Source organism: Bos javanicus, chromosome 14 (genome assembly GCF_032452875.1).
Source record: "Bos javanicus breed banteng chromosome 14, ARS-OSU_banteng_1.0, whole genome shotgun sequence".
NCBI classification, from domain to species: Eukaryota; Metazoa; Chordata; class Mammalia; order Artiodactyla; family Bovidae; genus Bos; species Bos javanicus.
The window spans coordinates 63,002,967-63,028,431 of NC_083881.1; the positions used below are offsets into that span (position 1 = coordinate 63,002,967).

The 25,465-nt window shown below is 43.1% G+C and overlaps 1 protein-coding gene, 1 long non-coding RNA gene and 2 other non-coding genes across 9 annotated transcripts in view; 1 reads left to right on the forward strand and 3 right to left on the reverse strand.

Moving 5' to 3' along the window:
* Nucleotides 1-5,396, reverse strand: part of GRHL2 (grainyhead like transcription factor 2) — a 171,122-nt gene extending 165,726 nt beyond the window's left edge. For 4 of the 5 annotated variants that reach the window (XR_009740915.1, XR_009740914.1, XM_061439255.1 and 1 more), the window contains exon 1: nucleotides 4,488-4,572. Coding sequence is in view for 2 of the 5 variants with exons in the window: in XM_061439255.1 (XP_061295239.1) it covers nucleotides 4,488-4,507 (20 nt within the window). In the remaining 3 variants the exon portion in view is untranslated. Of the gene's footprint in view, nucleotides 1-4,487; nucleotides 4,573-4,690 lie in introns of those variants that run through there. The other variant, XR_009740917.1, reaches the window with a different exon arrangement.
* Nucleotides 4,545-25,465, forward strand: part of LOC133260661 (uncharacterized) — a 41,759-nt gene continuing 20,838 nt past the window's right edge. For both annotated transcript variants that reach the window (XR_009740920.1, XR_009740919.1), the window contains exon 1: nucleotides 4,545-4,629. This is a non-coding gene — a long non-coding RNA (uncharacterized LOC133260661). The remainder of the gene's footprint in view (nucleotides 4,630-25,465) is intronic.
* Nucleotides 10,786-10,930, reverse strand: LOC133260828 (small nucleolar RNA SNORA79). Its single transcript, XR_009740974.1, has one exon. It is a non-coding gene; the product is annotated as a small nucleolar RNA SNORA79 (small nucleolar RNA).
* On the reverse strand, nucleotides 20,178-20,289 carry LOC133260857 (U6 spliceosomal RNA). Its single transcript, XR_009740997.1, has one exon. It is a non-coding gene; the product is annotated as a U6 spliceosomal RNA (small nuclear RNA).

Genomic DNA, 25,465 nt, shown 5'->3' on the forward strand with positions numbered 1-25,465 from the left:
TAATCATCATCTAAATTGTTATATATTTACTTCTTTATAGATTTCCTCTGTTTCCTGGCACTACAATGCTAGCACCATGATGGCAGGAAGTTTGTTCTATTTGCTAATGAATCTCAATGCCAGGATCAATGGCATTGTTCAGTATATAGTGGCACTCAAGATATATTTGTTGAATAAATGAATGGGTATTTTTAGTGCTTTGAGGAAGATATGGTTAACTTGGTGTTTGTGATTTTAAAAGATATTTTAGGGAATTCCCTCGAAATGCAGTGGTTAGGACTCTGCATTGTCACTGCCCTTGCCCAGGTTCTATCCCTAGTCAGGGAACTAAGATCCTGCAAGCCCTGTGGCATGGACAAAAAAGAAAGTCTATAGCCAAATAGAAACATATACATTTATAAAACCAAACAGTCAGTCAGTCAGTCAGTTCAGTCACTCAGTCGTGTCCGACTCTTTGCAACCCCATGAATCACAGCACACCAGGCCTCCCCGTCCATCACCAACTCCTGGAGTTCACTCAGACTCATGTCCATCGAGTCAGTGATGCCATCCAGCCATCTCATCCTCTGTCGTCCCCTTCTCCTCCTGCCCTCAATCCCTCCCTCAGAGTCTTTTCCGATGAGTCAACTCTTCGAATGAGGTGGCCAAGTACTGGAGTTTCAGCTTTAGCATCATTCCTTCCAAAGAAATCCCAGGGTTGATCTCCTTCAGAACGGACTGGTTGGATCTCCTTGCAGTCCAAGGGACTCTCAAGAGTCTTCTCCAACATCACAGTTCAAAAGCATCAATTCTTTGGTGCTCAGCTTTCTTCACAGTCCAACTCTCACATCCATACATGACCACTGGAAAAACCATAACCTTGACTAGACAGATCTTTGTTGGCAAAGTAATGTCTCTGCTTTTCAATATGCTATCTAGGTAGAAAGATTAATTAAAATGTTTCACCCCATTAATTGAAAGATTACCCACCCACATAAGGCATCTATAAATTTGTTTATTTTTCTTTATAGAATTATGGCTGGACTCCCTAGATAAAATGCACCAAATGACTGAAGGTAATTGCCCTAAGGCTAAAGTAGGGTGGGTAGAGAGAAGGGGGACTTTTATAATATCTGTTCAAGTCTCATCTTCTGCTGGATTGTGAAAGTCCCTTGAGGACATAGCCCACATTATGTATCTTTTTATTCTCCTATATACTTATCTGAATGTGTTGCAAATGGTAAGTAATCAGAAAACACATATAGGTAATGAAAAACACCTGTGGGTTTCAAATAAATCGTATATATTCTGAATATTTTGGCAGTAATGTAAGAGTTTCTAAATCCATCACTCTGCTGCTAGAACATACATGCTTGTTGACAAAGACCATAAATCGTCATAAAATGTTAGAAAGGGGGAGTAGAAAAATTTTAAATATGTACAAACTGTCCTAAAAATACTTTGTTTTAAATAGCGATAGCATCAACATTGCAGAACATAAAAAGTAGATCGTTTGCATCTGAAAAGTTCACAGCTATAAAAAAGATGATGCTACTTCAGTCCAGACTTGCTGACTGGAATTATCTTCCTGTGCTATCCAAAAGCTTACCTACTCTTTGATGGGTTTATAGAAAGGAAAAAAAAAATCCTGTGTGTATTCTTTTAGGTTAGTTCCAGAAAATACAGACAGGCCTCCTACACAGATTTACCATGAAGCTGATCAAGTTCAAGCTTCAGGATCCCCGTTTGTTCTGGCAGGAAACGCCAGAAAACAGGCTCATGTGTGTGGGGTTTTTTTTTTTTTCTTTTGAGATCTCACCCCTACTCCACCTAACACACACAATTGCATAAGCTTCAAGCTCATAAAAACCTGGACCCATCCTGACAGCCCTCCATTAGAATATTAACATTAAGAAAACTAGGCTAGAATCTGCAAAAACGATCCAAAAACCATTTTTTAATGTCAAGCATTTCTCCATAGTCCCAGCAAAGAGAGGCGAATGGGGTTCAACAATCTCTTTGGAGTATTGTTAGTATTTCTTTTCCCCGGAAACAAAATGAAGTCTTGGAAACCATGACTAGATTAAAGTTACTTTCATTAAATGTAAGTATACATAACCCTAGTTTTATCCATAGAAATATGGTAATGTATCACAGTGAACTAGATTGCTAGTGTTCTGAACTTATTATTTCTTTAAATTTATTTTTAATTGACATATAATTCACAGTCAATATGGTATTAGTTGCAAGCACACAACACAGTGATTTGATGTCTATATACTGCACACTCAGTGGCTAAGTTGTATCTTTGCCACTCCATGGGCTGTGGAGCCTACCCATCAGGCTCCTCTGTCCATAGAATTTTACAGGCAAGAAAATTGGAGCGGGTTGCCATTTCCTGCTTCAGAAGGTCTTCCCTACCTAGGGATTGAACCCATGTCTCCTGAGTCTCTTGCATTGGCACCCGGACTCTACCACTGAGCCACCTGGGAAGCCTGTGGACATTATCCGCACAATAAATGCAGTTACTGTTCCTCACCAAAGTTAACACAACGTTATTGACTATATTAGAACTTATCTTCAATACTAAATAAATTATCTTCATTGGTGCTAAGTACAACCGGCTAAAATATAAGCCCATCTGATTTCACCCTAAATTCGAGTCCCGTTGTATCACAAAACGAAGGGGTGCGACCAACGTTATATGATTTAATTAAGGAATTACAGTAAGTCTTATTCACTAGATTTGCGACCATTTTTGACAAGATGAAAACAAACCAAAAAAAAAAAAAAACCAACCCTGCTGCCATCTCGGCTTTTGGTTACTGAAGTTTTCAAACTCGGAGTAGTGAGTTCTTAAAGGTTAGAGAGAATTTAGGGGGAAGAAACAAGGATACACTCAATCACTTTCCCAGTCCTACCCTTCTCCCGCCCTCTTCTCGTCGTTTGCAACCAGGTCCATCCCTCAGGTGTATATAGTCGCAGCAGCTAATTTTTCACTAATGAGTAAAGTGGTACTAATACCTAATTTTGTTAAAATATGCTAGCCTGTGATGTTAACTACGCCTACCCTACCCGGGGCTTAACTTTAGGGACAGTCCCCTCCATCCCTCGATAGGTCCGCGGGGCATTCGCGCTCCCCCGCCTCAAGGTCCCTCAATCCGAGAAGGTCCAGGGCCACCTGGCCAGGAGAGGCGCCCTGAGAAAGGTCTCCTTGGGGTGGCCACAGCGCCGAGATAAAGCTACCGGGCAAGGCGGGAAGGTGGCCCCTACGCACTCCAATAGGACGCAGCCCGTTCCCAGCCGGGGACGCGCCCGACAGGAGGGGGAAGGGAGTGTCGCCACCGAATCCCAGGGAAGGCCGCGGGACCCACCTCCGGCTCCCCCTCGCTCCCGCCCTCGGCCCCACCTCCCCCAGCCTGCACAAAGCCGGCCCGGAGGCGGGGGCCAGGCCTGCTGGGAGGCCGCCCGGACGAGACTGGACCGGGGCCCGGCGCCCCGCGGCTCCGGCCGCCGTGCCCCGGCGCGTCTCCTGTTCCAGTCCCGGACGGGGCGGACGCGCCCCCCGGCTGGCCTTAGGAGGCGCGGGAAGCCGGGCTCCCCGCCTTTTCAGGCGACATTCCCCCGGGGAGGCCAGGCGCACTCGCGCCGTCCCGCTAGCCACGCCCGAGGTGGCGGGCTCCAGCGCGCGGCGCCCGGGCCGTCGGGGCGGCGGAGGCCGGCCGGACGCTGGGGTGACTCCCTAAGTCGCACGCGCCCCTTCGCGCCCAACCGTGGCACAAACTCTGGCCTCAAATCGATCCCCCTCATTTCCGAAAGGCCCCCGTCCTCCGGCACCTGCGTAAGGTGACCAAACAATGCGGGGGCGGGCAGGAGGGGCGGGGAGGCCCGGGGACGGGGGTGGGTTCGGCGCCTCTGGCCCCCGAGACCCCGGCCGGCAGGCGCCTGGCCTCCCGTCGGGGGCGCACACACGCACACCGTCCGGCCCGGTGCGGGAAGATGGCCGTTTCTGCTTTCAGGATAAAGGCTCTTTGTTGCTCTCACACAAAAGCCGCCAAGACCCGCTTTTCCAGCAGGCCCTTTGGGCAAATCGAAGGAACGCAGCTGAATTTTCCAAATGGCCCTCGGAGCCCGAAGCGGTGGGAGCAACTAAAAGAGAGGGGGAATAAGAGGCCTCCCGCCCTCTTCTACCGAAACCTCTGCCAATATCCAAGGATTCGTCCTGGGAGACCGGGGCTGAGATCATTCGTAAAGGGAGGAAGGAAAGAGGAAAACCTACTTTTACTATCAAGGCCCAAAGGGGATATTAAACATTCACATTCTTTCAGGGTTTCTCCCCTTAACCAGGGTAGAAACATAATCTGGAAAAGTCTGGATACACCAAAAAGAAAAAGAAAGAAAAAAAAAAAAATACCAACAATAGCAACTTAAAAAAAAAAAACACAACAAACCAGTTGCCATCAGCCCAAAGTGGTAGTAGCAGCAGCCGGCGCGTGTGATCCACTTACTTGTCCGACTCTTGTGACATGTTTGATCCAATGAACTCGCTCCCCTTTTCCTGGAGCCTCAGCCTCTGGTGAAACTGGACTTTCAAGTCTGTGCAGGTGAAGGTGTGTGAGAGCGCCCGAGATGGCAGAACAAGAGCTACAGGTAATTCTGCTTTTCCGTCCCCCCTCACCACTCTCGCTCGCTCGCCCGCTCGCGCCCTCACCTAGCCGGAAAGGTGGGATAAGGGGGGGGCCCCCTCACATGGGGCCCGAGCTCGGAGGCGGCCGGGCGGCGCGGAGTCCCTCCCGAATCGTGGCAATGGGCAGCCACAGAGCAGAAAGTGGCGGACTTGGGCGGCCACAGGTAACTTTCTCGCAAGGAGCTGAATTCTTTCACTAAAGGGTACGAGCCCGAGGGACGAGCTGCGCGGTGATTGGCTGCGGGGCTCCCTCAGGTGAGCTGCCATTGGCAGAGGCGCGCTCAGGTAAGGCCCTTCTCCAAGTGCAGGTAACTCACTCCGAAGTTTACCTGAGTGGAGCGGCGGCACGCTTGCAGCCCAGCGGCGAGCCGTGGGAGCTGAGGGTCGGTGCTTGGAGCAGACTTCGTGCTACGTTTCCCTTCTTCCCGGGGACCGGCCTGGGGTGAGGGGTTGGGGGACTTTGAAGGAGAGAAGTTAACCAGGAAAAAAAACTACAACACCTGCAACCACTAGGCATTGTGGGTCGAACGGAAGGACTAAGGAGAGCTGAACTCGGGTGTCCCAAGCCAACCGGAATCAAATGCGCAGCACAACCACGAGGCTTTTAATACCCACGTTAAGAGGACAGTGTTGGACAGTGTCAGAAGAACACGGGACTGAAGTTTACGTTGTGCTCCGAGGGGGCGAAAAGCGCAAAGATCGCCAAGTCTGTTACGTAATTGCATTTTTAACATTCTTATCCACAACAAACAACATGTCATGTCCCAATGTGTAAAAGATACGGTAGACGGCTAGACTTATAAATAGATAAGCAGACACGACTTAGCGACTGAACAGCAGCAGCAGCATCCTTTCTTCACCTCGGCGGGTAGGGAGTGGCTGATTTTGATGGGATGAAGAAATTTGGTTGAACAGACACTCAAAGGGCTCAAGCGCACCTCTTCCATCTCAATTCTGCAGACCAGGATTGCAGAGCTGCAAACGACTGAATCCCTTCCATAAACCTATTGTCATTTGACGTTTCCAGGCAGGCATCAACATTTACATTGTAATTCAATAGAAGCAGCAGCTACAAAGGTGCTTTATCCTTCCAGCTTAATATGGTTGCTACGGAAACAATTCAGGATGAAACTGACTTTTTGCAGTTTTGTTGCCCCTGGTTGAGAGCAGCGAATTTGCAAAACTGTAATTTATAACCAATTCTTCCAATGAGTACTTGTGTAAATTCTGACAGTAATCTAGCCCATGCATATTAATTGTAGAAATAAAGAGGGCATGAAAATTTTATCATAATTTATTTCGAGTTATTACTACGTTGGCAGAGATGAAACAACTCCCATTTTAATCTGTATGGATCATATATTTCCTGCACATGACATTATGAGGCAAGATTTGGCAGCTCCATGTTTCATTCTCAACAAATGAATTTCAGGATTTTTTTCTTTTTAAATACAATATAAGCATGCACACTATCGTTTTTAAGATAATACAATACTTTAAGGTAATGCAATACCTACTTTCATGTACCTTCTTAACCTCCTGTCTAGAGGCTACCAAATTCCACTTTTAGCTGTCTATTCTGTCATTACCTTCCTATTTCTAGTAATTTACGCAGCTATCCCTTGATTTATCAATTTTGATAACAGGTGCTTTGACCACCTGTTGCCTTAGATAAGGACTTAGCTCTTTCAAACCCTGTCCAGTTTCATCTTCCACCATTCTTCCAATGTATCTCTTTCACAGCTTAGGCACAGCAAGTAGTCAGTGAGTGTGCAAATACTAGTCACAACAGAACCACCTACTGTACTACGCTTGTTTTCTTATTTTTAAAACAAATTTTTATCTATTTACTTAGTTTGTGATGTTTCCAATCTGATATTTTTTTCTACAACATGTCTATCAAATGACTGTCACATTTATTTTTCAAATGATCAGTCAATCCTACCCCCTACACCCCCAAACATCCCTCCGAAAGTCCACTGCCCTTTTGTTCCAATGGAGATGAGTTCCTCTTTGGACCTGCTACTCAGTTGTCATCTTGGGACAATCCGTCATCTCCAGAGTAAGAGCCCCATTTCTCTGTCCTGTGACTTTTTGCTTGGTTTGCTGCTTTATTTTTTCCATGGCATATGTTCCAGTAGTAGCCCAAGAATGGGTTCAGAAGGTAAAACTTATTCAACTTTCTTTTTTTTCCCCAATTCTTTCTTTTGAAGGAGTTTGACCAAGTGTCGAATTCTAAGTTGAAATTTTTCATTCATAAGTTCATAAAAATTTCTCTTTTATCTTCTAGCAGCCAGTGTTGCCACTGAGAATTCTGACGCCATCCTGATTCCCGTTCCTTTGTGACCTAGAATTTTTCTTCCTAAAAACTCATAGAATAATCTCTTTATCTCTGATATTCTGAGATTTCATAATTATGTGCCTTGGTTACCTAATATTCTGAAATGTCAGTATGTTGGAGGCTTTCATCAAATGTTTGCAAACCTTTGACTGTCGCTTCATACTTAAGAATGAGATCTTAAAACCCCTCTGGAAACTAGACATAGGGGTGGGAGGAAGGGTTCTTGCTCATTGATGGGCTTGCCGTGTGGTGATCGTGTTCAAAGTTCATCTTTCCTTAGGAAGATTCCCAAATATCAGAAACGAGATGTCTTTTCTTATGGGCTCTTCAGCATCTCAAGAGAAGTATCTGCCATACCTTGACTTAGGGTACGTTCACCTGGCTGCTGGTATTCTCAGAACAGGTCAGAAGAGATCCAGAGCAGCCACTGCTCAGTATGCAGTCTCTGTCTTTCCTGTAGGCGCTTTACTCCTGCTCTTCTTTCTGCCGGATGCACAAGCCTCTCTCCTGTATTTCCTACTGTCATTGTAATCCCCTGGCTGCAAGAAGTGGGACAGGGGACCTGAGGATCTAACAAATTCAAACATCTGCACTCACTCAGCTCTCAGCCTCTCGCCTCTGTCTCACTTCTGGGATCCTGCGCCCTCTCCTCAGCATCTCTCTCATGACCTCTGGCATCTCCAAGACCCGGCCCAATCTGGTGTTTTATAGAAGAATCTCTTGGGCTGTTTCTATATTGACCTCTAGGATGTCATTAGAGTAGCTTCTGAAGTTCTGTTAAACCAGTTTCCACTCTGCCGTTCATCCCCATCTTCCAGAATTGTGTTGAGATATATCTTGTGCAGATGACTCCACCTCCATCCTCTTTGTCCCTGTGAATTTATCCTCTTACTTTCCTTTACTGTCCTTTTCAGGAGATAATGAACATAAACAAGTATGGGTCAATCTGACATCTTTAATCTGAAGCCATTTCCAAAACCATCCCAAAACTTTTACCAAACTGTTCCAAATTTGTTTGTGCAAACAAAACTAGAATTTATGAGCAAACCTTGCCTTTTTTTGGTCAACGGTGCTCAAGATTCCCTTCTTTCTCACCAATATCTAACAACTCAGCCTTGACTACATTGCTTAGTATGCCCTGTTTGACTACCCACTGCTATATTGTTTGGTTAGATTTATGAAGGAGAAGATCCTCATGAACAATTTAAAATCATCAACAATGAAGTTAACTCTGTTACCCAATTGAAGTTTTTTTTTTTTTAATTTTTCTTTCTTTTTAAACTTTTAATTTTGTATTAACATTGGGGTATTAACAATGTTGTGATAGTTTCAGGTGAACAGTGAAGAGACTCAGCCATACGTATACTATTTATTTATTCACTTATTTTTGACTGTGCTGGATCTTCATTGCTGCACAGGATTTTCTCTAGTTGCAGGGGTTGGCTGGGGGCTGTCTACTCTTTGTTGCAGTGCTTGGGCTTCTCACTGCGGTGGCTTCTCTTGTGGAGGAACACGGGCTCCAGGGCACATGGGCTTCAGTAATTCCCGTGTGTGGGCTCAGTAGCTGCGGCTCCTGGGCTCTGGAGTACAGGCTCAAGTTGCTCGGGCTTAGTTGCTTCAAGGCATGTGGAATCTTCCGAGACCAGGGATCAAACCCATGTCTCCTGCATTGGCAGGCATATTCTTTACAGTGAGCCACCAAGGAAGCCCCAGGTTACCCAATTGTTTTGATTCTGTTGGCAAAATAGTTCCAAGTGACTATGAAACCTTGCCACACCCAACATGAGAATGTACTTCTCTCTCTTTCTCAAACATCTTTCTCCGTAAACTCTTAAGTGCAGCAGTCGTTCCCAATGTGAGATCCCTGGACAGACCATCGACATCAGATTACCTGGGAGCTTGTGAAAAATGCAAATTCACCAACTCACCCCAGGCCTCGAGAAACTCATGGAGGTGGACAGCAGACTGTGTGTCTAGCAAGTCCTCCAGGTGATTCTGATGCAGGTTAGAGTTTGAAACGCATCAGTACCGAATGCTGACAGGAGGAAGTAGCACCTCAGTAGCCATTGAAAGCCATCATTGTAAATTATGCCGAATTTGGAGTTTTCCAGCAACTTGTAGCAACCGTGGGGTAGGCAGTCGATTTTACCCGTCTGGATAGTTTTATTCCTAATCTAGTGACTGTTTATATAATGGTTGACCATTATTCTCAATTGGAGCAGTTCAAGCTGGTTTTAGAAAAGGCAGAGGAACCAGAGACCAAATTGCCAACATCCGCTGGATCATGGAAAAAGCAAGAGAGTTCCAGAAAAACATCTATTTCTGCTTTATTGACTATGCCAAAGCCTTTGACTGTGTGGATCACAATAAACTGTGGGAAATTCTGAAAGAGATGGGAATACCAGACCACCTGATCTGCCTCTTGAGAAATTTGTATGCAGGTCAGGAAGCAACAGTTAGAACTGGACACGGAACAACAGACTGGTTCCAAATAGGAAAAGGAGTACGTCAAGGCTGTATATTGTCACCATGTTTATTTAACTTATATGCAGAGTATATCATGAGAAACACTGGACTGGAAGAAACACAAGCTGGAATCAAGATTGCCGGGAGAAATATCAATAACCTCAGATATGCAGATGACACCACCCTTATGGGAGAAAGTGAAGAGGAGCTAAAAAGCCTCTTGATGAAAGTGAAAGTGGAGAGTGAAAAAGTTGGCTTAAAGCTCAGTGTTCAGAAAACGAAGATCATGGCATCCGGTCCCACCACTTCATGGGAAATAGATGGGGAAACAGTGGAAACAGTGTCAGACTTTATTTTTCTGGGCTCCAAAATCACTGCAGATGGTGACTGCAGCCATGAAATTAAAAGACACTTACTCCTTGGAAGGAAAGTTATGACCAACCTAGATAGCATATTCAAAAGCAGAGACATTACCTTGCCAACAAAGGTTCGTCTAGTCAAGGCTATGGTTTTTCCTGTGGTCATGTATGGATGTGAGAGTTGGACTGTGAAGAAGGCTGAGCGCCGAAGAATTGATGCCTTTGAACTGTGGTGTTGGAGAAGACTCTTGACAGTCCCTTGGACTGCAAGGAGATCCAACCAGTCCATTCTGAAGGAGATCAGCCCTGGGATTTCTTTGGAAGGAATGATGCTAAAGCTGAAACTCCAGTACTTTGGCCACCTCATGTGAAGAGTTGACTCATTGGAAAAGACTCTGATGCTGGGAGGGATTGGGGGCAGGAGGAGAAGGGGACGACAGAGGATGAGATGGCTGGATGGCATCACTGACTTGATGGACGTGAGTCTGAGTGAACTCCGGGAGTTGGTGATGGACAGGGAGGCCTGGCGTGCTGCGATTCATGGGGTCGCAAAGAGTGGGACACGACTGAGTGACTGATCTGATCTCATCTGATCTGAGTGCATTTTTTTAAAACAGCGTGTGATCTGCTACATTATTTGTCATATCTTTAGGAATTTCAGCACAGGTTAGTATTTGATGTCATTTTATGTGGCCGCAACAAAGTAAATTCTCATGTAAAAAGCTAGCAATAAGAAAAAGCTAGTGTTTTTTAAACTATTCCATTTATGAGATTAAAGTTTTAGTTAAATTTCTAGTGGAGAAAAACTTCTATTATCATTTTAGTGTTTACTTCTGTTATCATTTTAATGGTGATTTTTAGCATCTATTATAATGGCCAATGCCATTTTCCTAAATTAAAACTTCAGTATTTGATACCAAATTGTTACTTTATTATGTCTTTTTTTTTCCCTCAGTTGTTTTGGCTCCGCAAAAATCAGTAGATGCTACCCCATAGCCAACTCATCCCCATAGTGCCCTGAGTGAAGACAAGTCTGTTTAGATGTATGATGTATTAAAACCCACTACCTAAGGCTCCAGGGAGTGAGAACAGCCATCAGATGTTAAATCTCTTATAATGAGATGTGGGGAGAAGAATGCCGCTTCTGTGCCATCTGGGCAGAAATACCAAGTTTGTTTTTAAATCGTATGTATATACATATATATAATTTATATATATATGAGATCAGATCAGTCGCTCAGTTGTGTCCGACTGTTTGCGACCCCATGAATCGCAGCACGCCAGGCCTCCCTGTCCATCACCAACTCCCGGAGTTCACTCAGACTCACGTCCATCAAGTCAGTGATGCCATCCAGCCATCTCATCCTCTGTCGTCCCCTTCTCCTCCTGCCCCCAATCCCTCCCAGCATCAGAGTCTTTCCCAATGAGTCAACTCTTTGCATGAGGTGGCCAAAGTACTGGAGTTTCAGCTTTAGCATCATTCCTTCCAAAGAAATCCCAGGGCTGATCTCCTTCAGAATGGACTGGTTGGATCTCCTTGCAGTCCAAGGGACTGTCAAGAGTCTTCTCCAACACCACAGTTCAAAGGCATCAATTCTTCGGCGCTCAGCCTTCTTCACAGTCCAACTCTCACATCCATACATGACCACAGGAAAAACCATAGCCTTGACTAGACGAACCTTTGTTGGCAAGGTAATGTCTCTGCTTTTGAATATGCTATCTAGGTTGGTCATAACTTTCCTTCCAAGGAGTAAGTGTCTTTTAATTTCATGGCTGCAGTCACCATCTGCAGTGATTTTGGAGCCCAGAAAAATAAAGTCTGACACTGTTTCCACTGTTTCCCCATCTATTTCCCATGAAGTGGTGGGACCGGATGCCATGATCTTCGTTTTCTGAACACTGAGCTTTAAGCCAACTTTTTCACTCTCCACTTTCACTTTCATCAAGAGGCTTTTTAGCTCCTCTTCACTTTCTCCCATAAGGGTGGTGTCATCTGCATATCTGAGGTTATTGATATTTCTCCCGGCAATCTTGATTCCAGCTTGTGTTTCTTCCAGTCCAGTGTTTCTCATGATATACTCTGCATATAAGTTAAATAAACATGGTGACAATATACAGCCTTGACGTACTCCTTTTCCTATTTGGAACCAGTCTGTTGTTCCGTGTCCAGTTCTAACTGTTGCTTCCTGACCTGCATACAAATTTCTCAAGAGGCAGATCAGGTGGTCTGGTATTCCCATCTCTTTCAGAATTTCCCACAGTTTATTGTGATCCACACAGTCAAAGGCTTTGGCATAGTCAATAAAGCAGAAATAGATGTTTTTCTGGAACTCTCTTGCTTTTTCCATGATCCAGCGGATGTTGGCAATTTGGTCTCTGGTTCCTCTGCCTTTTCTAAAACCAGCTTGAACATCAGGAAGTTCACAGTTCACGTATTGCTGAAGCCTGGCTTGGAGAATTTTGAGCATTACTTTACTAGCATGTGAGATGAGTGCAATTGTGCGGTAGTTTGAGCATTCTTTGGCATTGCCTTTCTTTGGGATTGGAATGAAAACGGACCTTTTCCAGTCCTGTGGCCACTGCTGAGTTTTCCAAATTTGCTGGCATATTGAGTGCAGCACTTTCACAGCATCATCTTTCAGGATTTGAAAGAGCTCAACTGGAATTCGAGCACCTCCACTAGCTTTGTTCGTAGTGATGCTTTCTAAGGCCCGCTTGACTTCACATTCCAGGGTGTCTGGCTCTAGGTCAGTGATCACACCATCGTGATTTTCTGGGCCGTGAAGATCTTTTATTTATCTATTTGGCTGCATCAGGTCTTAGTTGCAGCACATGGACTTAGTTGCCCCTCAGTATGTAGGATCTTAGTTCCCAGACCAGGGATCGAACCTGTGTCCCCTGCATGGAAGGTGGTTTTTAATCACTGGGCCACCAGAGAAGTTCCTAGAAATACTGGGTTTCTAGGAACCCATCAACTGAATCTGCTTTGCTGCTTTTCACCCACTGAATGTCATATACAGAGCCACTAAAGCACATTGAATGTACTGTGGTAGATGACTGGTGGTATCTCCTACATTGCTTCACACTATAAAAATACTTTTTTTTTGTTTGGCTTTTCTCCCCAAGAATTAACCTTGTAAAGAAGGAAATGTACCTGGGTGTCTGAATTTGAAATTGACATAGAAGTATATAACTTAACCAACTAAGCAGTAAATGGCACTTTTTTGGGGCCACTTCTATTTTTCATAGTTGTATGGATATGTATATTTGCATTGACACTGTTTCCACGCAGACTCTGAAACTAGCAGTGTGGACTTCAGCTAGTAACCTGAAGTAACACATCTCCTTCAGGGAAGTGAAGGTTTCTGTTTCTTGAACTGGTCATTGGTAACTCTTCAACAGAAATCGTGGTCCTGTTAAAACATACTGCACTGAATACATATCTTTATCTCTACTTCTTCCTGAAGTCCCATTGATGGAAGAATAAGAGAGGAGATGAGATGGTTCAAGATAACAAAATTTGGAAGGTGGAAAAAAAGTGGAAAGTGACTGGAGGAGTAGAAACTGATTTAGGTGAACTGAGAAAGATGAACCAGAGCATCTGTAGACAGGATCAAGCCTGTTTAGGCTGTAGAACCTCATAAAGACATAGAAAATCAAATTTCTAATTGTCATTGAAGGTGGGAGCAAGTGGAAGGACTGAAACCAGCGGAATGGATTAACATTTTTAATTCAAAGCTGTTAGATCCTGTAGGTCCCCTTACCACCCCCCACCCCACCCCCAGTATAATCAAGCTTCTATCTGTATTAATTTGCTTGTCATTCAGTTACTAAGTCGTGTCAAACTCTTTGTGACCCCATGGACTATAGTATGCCAGGCTCCTCTGCCCTTCACCATCTCCGGGAGTTTGTTCAAACATATGTCCATTGAATCGGTGATACCATCCAACCAGCTCATTCTCTGTCATCACCCCCATCATCTTCCTGCCTTCAGTCTTTCCCAACATCAGGGTCTTTCCCAATGAGTGAGCCCTTCGCATCAGGTGGCCACAATATTGGAGCTTCAACTTCAGCATCAGTCCTTCCAGTGAATATTCAGTGTAGATTTCTTTTAGGATTGATTGGTTTGATCTTGCAATTCAAGGGACTCTCAAGAGTCTTTTCCAGCACCATAATTTGAAATCATCAATTTTTTGGCACTCAGCCTTCTTTACAGTCCAACTCTCACATCTGTACATGACTACTAGAAAAACCATAGCTTTGACTATACGGACCTTTGTTGGCAAAGCTAGGGCTACCATAAAAAATACCACACATCATGTGGATTAAACAAGAGAAATGTATTTTCTCATGGTGCTAGAAGTTCCAGGTTAAGGTTTCGGCAGGGTTGGTTTCATTCTGAAGCCTCTCTTCTTGACTTACAGGTGGCCGTCACTGGCTCTGTCCTCACAGATCCTGTTCACTGTGAACATGCACGTGTCCTAATCTTCTCTTCTAAGGACACTGGTGATGTTGAATTAGGGCCCACACATATGACCCCGTTTTACCTTAACTGCCTTTTTAGAAGCCCTGTCTCCAAATACAGTCACATTCAGAGGTAAGGCCATACCTTGGAGTTATTGGAGGTTTAGTTCCAGAGCACCTCAATGAAGTGAATATTGAAATAATGCAAGTCACATGAATTCTTTGGTTTCCCAGTACATACAAAAGCTCCGTTTACACTATATTGTAATCTATTAATCGTGCAATGGCATTATGTCTACGAAAACAATGTGCATACTTTTAAGTAAAAAATACTTCATTGAAATCATCCCCTGCACAACAGCATAGGACTAAATAATGGGTTGTCTTTTCTTTTCTTTTTTTTCCTTCCAACATATCTATCCTTTTCCCAGATTAAGATGTACTCCAGAAAAAATAGTTTCGTTTTTATGTTGAAATAAGATGTTTTGTACCTTTTATTTTCATGTGCTGCTGCTGCTGCTAAGTCACTTCAGTCGTGTCCAACTCTGTGCGACGCCATAGATGGCAGCCCACCAGGCTCCCCGTCCCTGGGATTCTCCAGGCAAGAACACTGGAGTGGGTTGCCATTTCCTTCTCCAATGCATGAAAGTGAAAAGTGAAAGTGAAGTCACTCAGTCGTGTCTGACTGTTCGAGACCCCATGGACTGCAGCCTACCAGGCTCCTCCATCCATGGGATTTTCCAGGCAAGAGTACTGGAGTGGGGTGCCATTGCCTTTTCCGTTTATTTTCATGTAGGATACCACAGTTTATTGCTTAAAAAAATACTTTATTATTAAAATGTTAGCCATCATCTGCACCTTCATTAAGTAATCTTTTTGTTGGTAGAGAATCTTGCCTAGGTATTGATGGCTGCTGACTAATCAGAGTGGTGGTTGCTGAAGGTTTGGGTGGCTATGATGACTTAAAATAAGACAACAGTGACATTTGCTGCATCAGTTGACTCTTCCTTTCACAAAGAAATTGCTTGGTAGCATGCAGTACTGTTTAATAGCAAGAACTTCCTTTAAAACTGGAGTCAATCCTCTCAAGTCCTGCTATTGCTTTACCAGTTTTTGTCATATTTTAAACCCTTGTCATTTCAACAATCTTCATAGCATCTTCACCAGGGGTAGATTCCATCTCAAGAAATCACTTTCTTTGCTTAACCATAAGAAGCAACTCGGCATTCATCAAAGTTTTATCATGAGATTGCAGCAACTCAGTCACATCTTCAGGTTCTACTTCTGTTTCTGATTCTCTTGCTATTTCCACCACATCTGCGGTTATTTCCTTCACTGAAATCTTTTTTTTTTTTAATTTGTTTTGATCAGAGAATAATTGCTTTACAATGTTGTGTTGGTTTCTGCCATATAACAACATGAATCAGCTATAAATGGCAACCCCCTCCAGTGTTCTTGCCTGGAGAATCCCAGGGACAGAGGAGCCTGGTGGGCTGCCGTCTATGGGGTCGCACAGAATCGGACGCGACTGAGCGACTTAGCATAGCATACATATATCCCCTCCCTCTTGAACCTCCCTCCCACCCATCCCCATCCCACCCCTCTAGGTTGTCACAGAGCACCAGGCTGAGCTCCCTGTGTTTTATAGCAGCTTCCCACTAGCTGTCTGTTTTACATGTGGTAATGTATGTTTCAATGCTGTTGTCTCAACTCGTCCCACCCTCTCCCTCCCTCACTGCGTACACAAGTCTGTTCTCTGTGTCTGCGTCTCCATTGCTGCCCTCCAAATAGGCCCATCAGTACCATTGTTCTAGATTCCATACATATGCATTAATATGTGATATTTATTTTTCTGACTTCACTCTATAACAGGCTCTAGGTTCATCCATCTCAGTTCAACTGGCTGAAATGTATTCCTTTTTATGGCTGAGTAATATTGTATTATATATATGTACCACAACTTCTTTATCCATTCATCTGTTAATGAGCATCTAAGTTACTTCCCTGTACTGGCCATGCTGCAATGAATGTTGGGGTACATGTGTGTTTTTGAATAATGGTTTTTCTCAGGGTATATGCTCAGTAGTAGGAGTGCTGGGTCATTTGGTAGTTTTATTCCTGGTTTTTTAAGGATTCTCCATACTGTTCTTCACAGTGGCTACATCAATTTACATTCCCACCAACAGTGTAAGAGGGTTCCATTTTCTCCACATCCTCTCCAGCATTTATTGTTTGTAGATTTTTTGATGATGGCCATTCTGACCATGTGAGGTGGTTATACCTCATTGTAGTTTTGACTTGCATTTCTCTAATAATGAGTGATGTTGAGCATCTGTATGTCTTCTTTAGAGAAATGTCTGTTTAGGTCTTCTGCCCATTTTTGGACTGGGGACTGTTTGTTTTTCTGATACTGAGCTGCGTGAGCCTCTTGTATATTTCTGAGATTAATCCTTTGTCAGTTGCTTCATTTGCAATTATTTTCTTCCATTCTGAGGGTTGTCTTTTCATTTTGTTTATAGTTTCCTTTGCTGTGCAGAGGCTTTTAAGTTTAATTAAGTCCCATTTGTTTAGTTTTGTTTTTATTTCCATTACTCTAGGAGGTAGGTCAAAGAAGATCTTGCTGTGATTTATGTCAAAGAGCCTTCTCTGAAATCTTGAACGCCTCAAAGTCATTCATGAGGCTTGGAACCAAACTTTACCCAACTCCTGTTTTTGTTTTTTTAATTAATTAATTTTGTTTTTTGACTGCCCTGGGTCTTTGTTGCTGCTCACAGGCTTTTGTCTGGTTGTGGTGGGCAGGGCATGCTCTTCCCTGTGGTATGCAGGCTTCTCATGGTGGCTTCTCCTGTTGCAGAGCACAGCCTCCAGGTGTGTGGGCTTCTGTAGTCATGGCACACAGGGTTAGTTGCTCCACAGCATGTGGGATCTTCCCTTCCCTGCATTGGCAGGCGGATTCTTAACTACTGGGTCATCAGAGAAGTCCTTCCTAACTCCTGTTAATATTGATATTTTGACCTTTTTTCCATGAGTCACCTCATCTTAATGTTTTTAATGACCGTTTTTAATGGCATCTAGAATGACGAATCCTTTCCTGAAGGTTTTTCATTTACTTTGTCCAGATTCATGAAAAGAATCATTGTCTATGGCAGCTTTAGTCTTACATGTTGTATTGCTTAATTAGTAAGACTTGAAGGTTGAAATGACTCCTTGATCCACGGGCTGCAAAATGGATATTGTCCTAGGAGGCATGAAACATTCATCTCTTTGTACACCTCCATCAGAGCTCTTAGGTAACCAGGTGCATTTTCAGTGAGCATCAGTATTTTGAAATTAATCTCTTTTTTTCTGAGCAATAGGTCTCAACAGTGGCTTGTGCTGCTGCTGCTAAGTCACTTCAGTCATGTCCGACTCTGTGTGACCCCATAGACGGCAGCCCACCGGGCTCCCCTGTCCATGGGATTTCTAGGCAAGAGTACTGGAGTGGGTTGCCATTGCCTTCTCTGCAACAGTGGCTTAGAACATTCAATTAGCCATGTTGTAAACACGTATGCAATCATACAGGCTCTTTGTTCCATTTATTGAACACAATCAAAGTAGATTTAGGATAGTTCTTAAGGGCCTGAGGATTTTCAGAGTGGTTGATGAGCATTGACTTCAACACCAAGTCACCAGATGTATAAACCTCTTTTATGAGAGTTTGCCTGTCCTTTGAAGCTTTGAAGCCAGTTGTTGACTTCTCTCTAGCTGTGAAAGTTCTAGATGGCATCTTCTTCCAATATAAGAGTTTTTCATCTACATTGAAAGTTTGATGTTTAGTGTAGCCATCTTTGTTAATTATCTTAGCTAGATCTTCTGTATAACTTGCTGCAGCTTCTACATCAGCACTTGTTGCTTCATCTTGCACATTTATGTAACAGAGACAGCTTCTTTCCTTAAAGCTCACGAAACAGCTCTGCTAGCTTCAGACTTTTCTTCTACAGCTTCCCCACCTCCATCAGCCTTCACAGAATTGAAGAGAATTAGAGCCTTGCTCTGGATGAGGCTTTGGCTTAAGACAATGTGGTGGCTGGTTTGATCTATCTAGACCACTAAACTTGCTTCATATCAGCAATAAGTTTTTCATTTTCTTATCATTTCTGTGTTCACTGGAGTAGCACTTTTAATTTCCTTCAGGAACTTTTTTTTTGCATTTACAACTTAGCTAATTATTTGGCACAAGAGGCCTAGCTTTTGGCTTGACTCAGCTTTCTATATGCCTTTCTCACTGAACTTAATAATTTTCAGCTTTAATTTAAAATGAGACACATGTGATCTGTCCTTTCATTTGGACACTTAGAGGCCACTGTAGGGTTATTAAATGGCCTGATAACAATACTGTTGGGTCTCAAGGAATAGGGGGGCCTGAGAGGGATGGGGGAATGGCCCATCAATGGAGACATTAGAACACACACAACATTTATCAGTTAAGTTGGCCGTCTTATATGGGCACAGTTCATGGTGCCACCATAACAATTACAGTAGTAGCATTGAAGGTCACTTATTGGGCTTCCCTGGCAATTCAGTGGTAAAGAATCCACTTGCCAATGCAGGAAGCATGAATTCAATCCTGGTCTGGGAAGATCCCACATGCCATGGAGCAATCAAGCCCAAGCACCCAACTATTGAACCTGTGCCCCAGAGCCCGGGAAGTGCAACTACTGAGCCCATACCACAGCCACTGAAGCCCATGTGCCTAGAGCCCGTGCTCTGCAATAAGAGAAGCCACTGCTGTGAGAAGCCCATGCACTGCAAGGAAGAGTAGCCTTGGCTCACTGCAACTATCACCAAAGACCCAGCACAGCCAAGTAAATAAATAAAAGTTTTAAAAGAGCACATCGCATATCACTGTAACAAATATAAAAATAATTTAAAAGTTTGAAATATTGCAAAAATCGTGAAAATGTGTCACAGAGACACAAAGTGGTCAAATGCCATTGGAAAAATGGTGCTAACAGACTTGCTTGATGCAGGGTTGCCACAAACCCTTGGTTTGTTAAAAAAAAAAAAAACCAAAACAATGCACATAAAGCACAATAAAGTGAAGTGCAATAAAATGGAGTGTGCCACTGCAGGGTTAGGACCTCAGCCTGTGAATTTAGGTGGGGGGCACAGTTCAGCCCATAACACCATCCCTCCTCATTCCGGCAGGAGACAGAAGTGTATTCTAGACAAACTGAACCAGGAAGACTGCAGACTTGGGTGTACTGAGGGAATCATCAGGACTGAGGCACCGGACCTATAACAGGGAGAGTTTGTGAAGGCCATATGCTAATCAGTGAGATACCATCTCCTGGTTTCCTCCACCCAGCCCAGTGAGCCAGGAACCAAGCTTATCCCACCAGCAGCCACGCCTCCCCTCAAAGCAGGAGATCAGAAGATCTTTCTTTGGATTAATTGTAAGGTCTTAGAGAAAAGATCTGCAGATACTGATGTGGGTGTTTCCCAATCAGGAAGAAAGAGAGAGTGGGGGGAGAAAGAAGAAAGAGAAGAAAGAAAAAGGAGGGCGAAAGGAAGGAAGGAAGAAATGAAAGAAAGCAAGGAAGAAAGAAAAAAGAGGGCTATTCTCTAATACATCTCCTTTCAACAAAGTCCATCAGTCAACAAGTCCTACCTTCATACAGAGAGTTTCTAAGGAGCTCTTTCTGCCACACTCTTGAATATAGATAAGAGGTTAGGGGTCAGACATTTGAGAAAAGCCTCCAAAATGAAGACTTGACCAAAATGTAACTAAAAGAGTGATTTTAAGAAAAACAGATGGTACAAAGATGGAATAAAGATTATATAATTAAAATATGAGAAAACATTGCCTCCATGAAATAAGAACAGCTACTATTTATTTTTTAAAAATTTTTAATGGAATGCTTCATGAATTTGCTTGTCATCCTTGCACACTTGCCATGCTCATCTTCTCTATATTGTTCCAATTTTAGTATATGTGCTGCCAAAGTGAGCACCAGCATACTATTTAAAAGCAATGAAACAACCATCAGGGAGTCAAAAAGGGCTCATAGACATTAAAATATCAATATGAAAGCCTAAAAAGAGGCTAAAAAGAAAGCATAAAAAGAGCCTTCCACGGTATATTTGAAGTTAGAATCTAGGAAATCTCCCATACAGTAGAAAAAAAGACAACAAAATAGAGAGTAAAAGACAAAAAAAATTAACAATTGTAAGATCAGGCAGGTAGATCTCATACATGACTAAGAGGTATTGCAGAAAAAGAGAATGGAAAAATGTTGGGAAGAAAATTATCAGAAAAAAGATAAAATATGATTTTTAAATAGCTCAAGTATTTTAAGTCTTCTAATTGGCATGACCCACACAGTGGTCAGCACAGTGGGTTCTAAATGAAGTAAATTGAAGCAATTCTCATAAAATGTCTGGGCAGATCTTTCTAGCCCAGAGAAATGAAAATAAAATGAAGCAAGCAAAGAGCAAACTGCTCAGGCACAAAGGATCAAGAATAAGAAAAAAAGAAAGAAAGGGGAAGAAATAGGAGTCCCTGGTGGACTAGTGGTTAGGATTTCTGGCTTTCGCGGCCTGCTGTGGCCCTAGTCGATAAACTAGATCCCACAAGCTGTGGGGCATGGCCAAAAAAAAAAGAAGAATCAGAATATATTATCTCATTCAACAATACTGCCAGCTTCAAGATATTAGGGGGGACAAAAACCTTTAAATGCTAAATTATATGCCTAGACAAGTTATCAGTGAAGTATGAAAGTAGAATAAAATTCAATTCCAGAAGCTCAAGTTCTAAAACCTTGCATCCTTTCTCAAAAAGATACTAGACAATGTGCTCTATTAAGACATGGGAGAACAGAAAGAACCAAGAAAGAGATAGTCTTAAGATTCAGGAAAGAGGGGAGGCAACAGAAGAGAAAGTTAGAGGGATGGCAGAAAATGATAATGGCTTAGCAGGCTTAGACAGCAACTAAATTCTCTCATCCAACAGAGGTTTTGGGGTGGGGTTGAAGGGTTGAACCCAACAATTAAGTTTAACATGATGGAAAATTATATTGAGATGGTGTTTGAGGGTATGAAAAGTATTAGGAATAGGTACAGAGAAAGCTTAACAAATATTTAGCATTCAGTAATTCTGGGGGAAATTACACAAGACTGGAAATATAATCAAATTAATCTTACTACATACTTGGTTCAACAGTGAATAATATTCATATGATCTTCATAATAGAATTACTGAATGATAATTTACTAAAACTGGTGATAAACCTCAACTGGAAGATGAAAGAAGGAAGATACTGGTATTAGGTGGGTGATGACGATGTGGGAAATTGTGAGTTAAATTACCATGTGCGTGTGTGAGTGCTTTGTCACTCAGTCATGTCTGGCTCATTGCGATCCCATGGACTGCGGCCCACCAGGCTCCACTGTCTGTGGGATTTTCCAGGCAAGAACGCTGGAGTAGGCTGCCATGCCCTCCTCCAGGGGATCTTCCCAACCCAGGGATTGAACCCACTTCTTTTACATCTTCTGCATTGGTGGGTGGGTTCTTTACCACTAGTGTCACCTGGGAAGCTCAAAATAGTCATCTTCTGTAACAGAAAGTCAATACCTATTGCCCAAAATTCATAAATCAGAAACTAGCAACTAAACATCAATTAGAAATGCTTTTGGCTGCTAGTAATATCAAGGCTGATTAACAGTAGTTTAGAAGGATGGGATTTAGTTTTCCTCATTAAAAAAAAAAAAAAAAAAAGCTCTGAAAGTTAGCATTGGTCCCAACACTCAGTTGTGGTATCTCTGAGCGTCTCTTGGCCTTTTTCATATGGATACAAGATGACCCCTTCAACATTAGCTGTTACATCTATGCTTAAGACAGTAAGGAGGAGGAGAGGATGGTGCTTACCTCAACTAAGTCATTCATGAAGAAAGAAATGCCAGCACTGAAGAAGCCTCCTCTATGCCTCTATCTCATTGGCCAGACCTGGGTCACAGAATTGTGTTCTGGTTGGCCATTCAGCATACTACTTAGAAATATAGAAGTGAATGCTAGAATTTGAAAAAGAAAGCTCAAATAATGAAAAAGAGTTGCCCCTGAGGAGTGGGATTGGAAAGTGGGGAGGAGCGAGGCATGGACTGATATTTTTCGATGATATTAATGTGTATCATTTTCAATATTATTACTCAAGGTAATTATTTGACTTTTAAAATTACATATAGTTTATACACATTGTAGTTTACATCCACAAATATACAACTTTGGTCAAATAAAATTAAATTAAAAAATAAAAGTACAATTGCAAATATATCATATTCCCTCTTTCCCAGGGTCTTTGCATTTGCTGTTCTGTATCCCTAAATCTCTTGGTCTCTTTAATCCCTCATCCAACTAGCTCCTAACCTTCCTTCAGATAGTGCTGTATCATCTCATCTCCAGAGAAGCATCCTCTACTCTCCCAGATCATGTATAGGTATATTGGGAAGATACATTTCTCCATGATTTATTAATCCAGGAACATGTTCCTCTTTTTTGAAAACACTTGTCACAGTTGTGATTTCATATTTACTTGCACAGTGTCTGATCCCTGGCCGTCACCTTCCACTAGACTCTGAGCTTCAGGAGGGCAGAGATGATATCTGTTACTGGCTCTTCATTGTCTCCCCAGCACTTAACACCATTGCTGGCATTTGGTCAGCAGTTTCATAACTCAGAGTTCTGAGTCAGTGTCTTGGCACTCATCTGCCTCTCACAGTAGAAACTTTCATGTTCTTACACAACCAAGTTTAAAAGCAGGAAGAAGGTAGATAGAGCACGTACTTTAGGGATGAAAATCTTTCCCAGAAGCCCCCATCAGACTTCACCTTGTATCTCATTGGCCAGAACTGGGTCACGTGATCTGTACAAATCAGGAGCTGGATCCATCTTTCATGAGATCAAGAAATCTCCACTCAATATTTGAAAAGATCTGGGTTATCTTAACAAGAAAGTAGTGGGAGACTGCCACTGAGTTAAAAATAAGTGTCAATAGAGATAACACAGAATTGATAGCTTCATAATACAGATGATAAATTTGACCTTCGTTTCGGATAATGTAAGTAACAGATCTGGGATTCAAATCTTTATCTGCCTTATTCTAAAGTCTGTATCATGATACCTCCTAGCTTTAAATGTAAAGTTCTTCCTGATTCAAGATGTGGTAGATTTAGTCAGGAATGGCTTCATAGAAGAAAAATATCTTAGGCATGGTCTTGAAAGAAATAACACAAATTGAGTTGATAGAGTGAATGAGAGGAAAGTTGTTAGTTATATTAACCACTCTCTTGGACTTGCTTGGAGGTCCAGTGGTTAAGAATCCACCTTACAATGCAAGGGACATGGGTTTGATCCCTCATCAGGGAACTAATATCCCACATACCACAGGGCAACTAGCTCAGTGCTCCCCAACTCGTGAACCCATGCAACAATGAAGACCTACTGCAGCCCAGAAAACCCCCACAAAAAACACCCTTTTCATTTTCACTTTTATATTAAACTGCTTTTCATGTATCCCATTGATCATCAGAGCAATGCTCTCTATTTTGGGAATTATTATTGCTTTGATGGTCTAAATGAACTATAAATAAACTGAGATGAGAAGACATTTACCCCGGGGAAAATGTCACAGTGAGAACCCAGAGACCATGGCTGGGCTACAGGAGGACAGAATGTTCTGAGATTTTTAATGAGGCATGCTCGTTGTTGATGCCTCAAAGTACTCTTAAAAATGTCTCAACCTGGAAAACATATTCAAATAACCTAATATCATGGAACTGCTGCTTTCCTGCTTGATAACCTTCAGCAGTTCCTCAGTGCACACAGGGCAACCTCATCTAGGAATTAAGATGTTACCCGGTCTAACTCCAGTCGCTCCGATTCATCCCAACTGGTCTTCTGCACTCAGAGACCTGAGTTGAATGTGGCCGGATGTGGAGTGTGCAGCGCGACATGTAGGAGGGAGCTGTCTTTGTCCAAGATTTGTGACCATCCCCCCACCATAATCACAAGTGTAAGCAGAGCCACAAAGCGTGCATGAAATTGGAAGATAGAACCAAAAATACCAGAGAGGGTATTTGGAAGGACCTTAAAGCTTAAGTGAGTGAGCCAAAGCGTTAAAATGTTAGTGACTCAGTCATATCCGACTCTTTGTAATCCGGTTGACTGTAGCCCACCAGGCTCCTCTGTCCATGGAATTCTCCAGGAAAGAATACTGGAGTGGGTAGCCATTCCCTTCTCCAGGGGATCCTTCTGACCCAGGATTTGCCAGAAAGACAGCCCTATATAGTGTTGCCCAATTTAGAACTGTACATGGGTCAAACATGGGTCTCCCACATTACAGGCAGTTTCTTTACCATCTGAGCCACCAGGGAAGCCTTAGGAGAGCTCAAAACTAGTACATGATCTAGGACATCAAGCCAAGAGATATGAGTGAGTGGTTCCCCATTGGGAGCATTGAGATTTGGACAGCAAAAACTCTAGGGCAGTCGTCTATGGGGACAGATGACTTTCGCTGCTGGGGACAATTTGCTTTTATTACCCTGGTCTTGGTACAGCCCCTTCCCTCCCCTGCATCACATGTTGTCAGTTCTTCCAGGGGGTCTGGCCAAAAGCCTTGACCTTTTCCAAGGTACTCTGGAGATAGCAGACAGTCCTCTATGGCACATGCTGGTCCACGTACTTCCCAGTATACTAAGTTCTGGAGACAACCAGAGCATAGAACATTTCTAACTGCACTTTTCCCATCTCTTGTTGCAGGACTTAACAGCAGAAATATGCACGAGGAGAGGAGAAGGAAGAGGCTAAATTTAAGTGGTCCAACCCAGTGAGAAGGGTCTCGTCATGGGCTTGGGCACTGCATGCAGAGGCCATATGAGGAGGCCATGATTGGTCTCTAAGCAGCAGTTTTCCAGACTGAAAGAAGATTTGCCACAAAGACAGCCCTATAGTGTTGCCCAATTTAGATACACTCCCTGATTCTCAGGGCCAGTTTCTTGAAAATCTCTGAGTGGCCTGTACATAGCTCCTTCTGGTTCCTGTGGGATTTTAGTTATTAGAAATGCCCTAGGGCCTTGCTTGGAGAAGGCAATGGCACCCCACTCCAGTACTCTTGCCTGGGAAATCCCATGGATGGA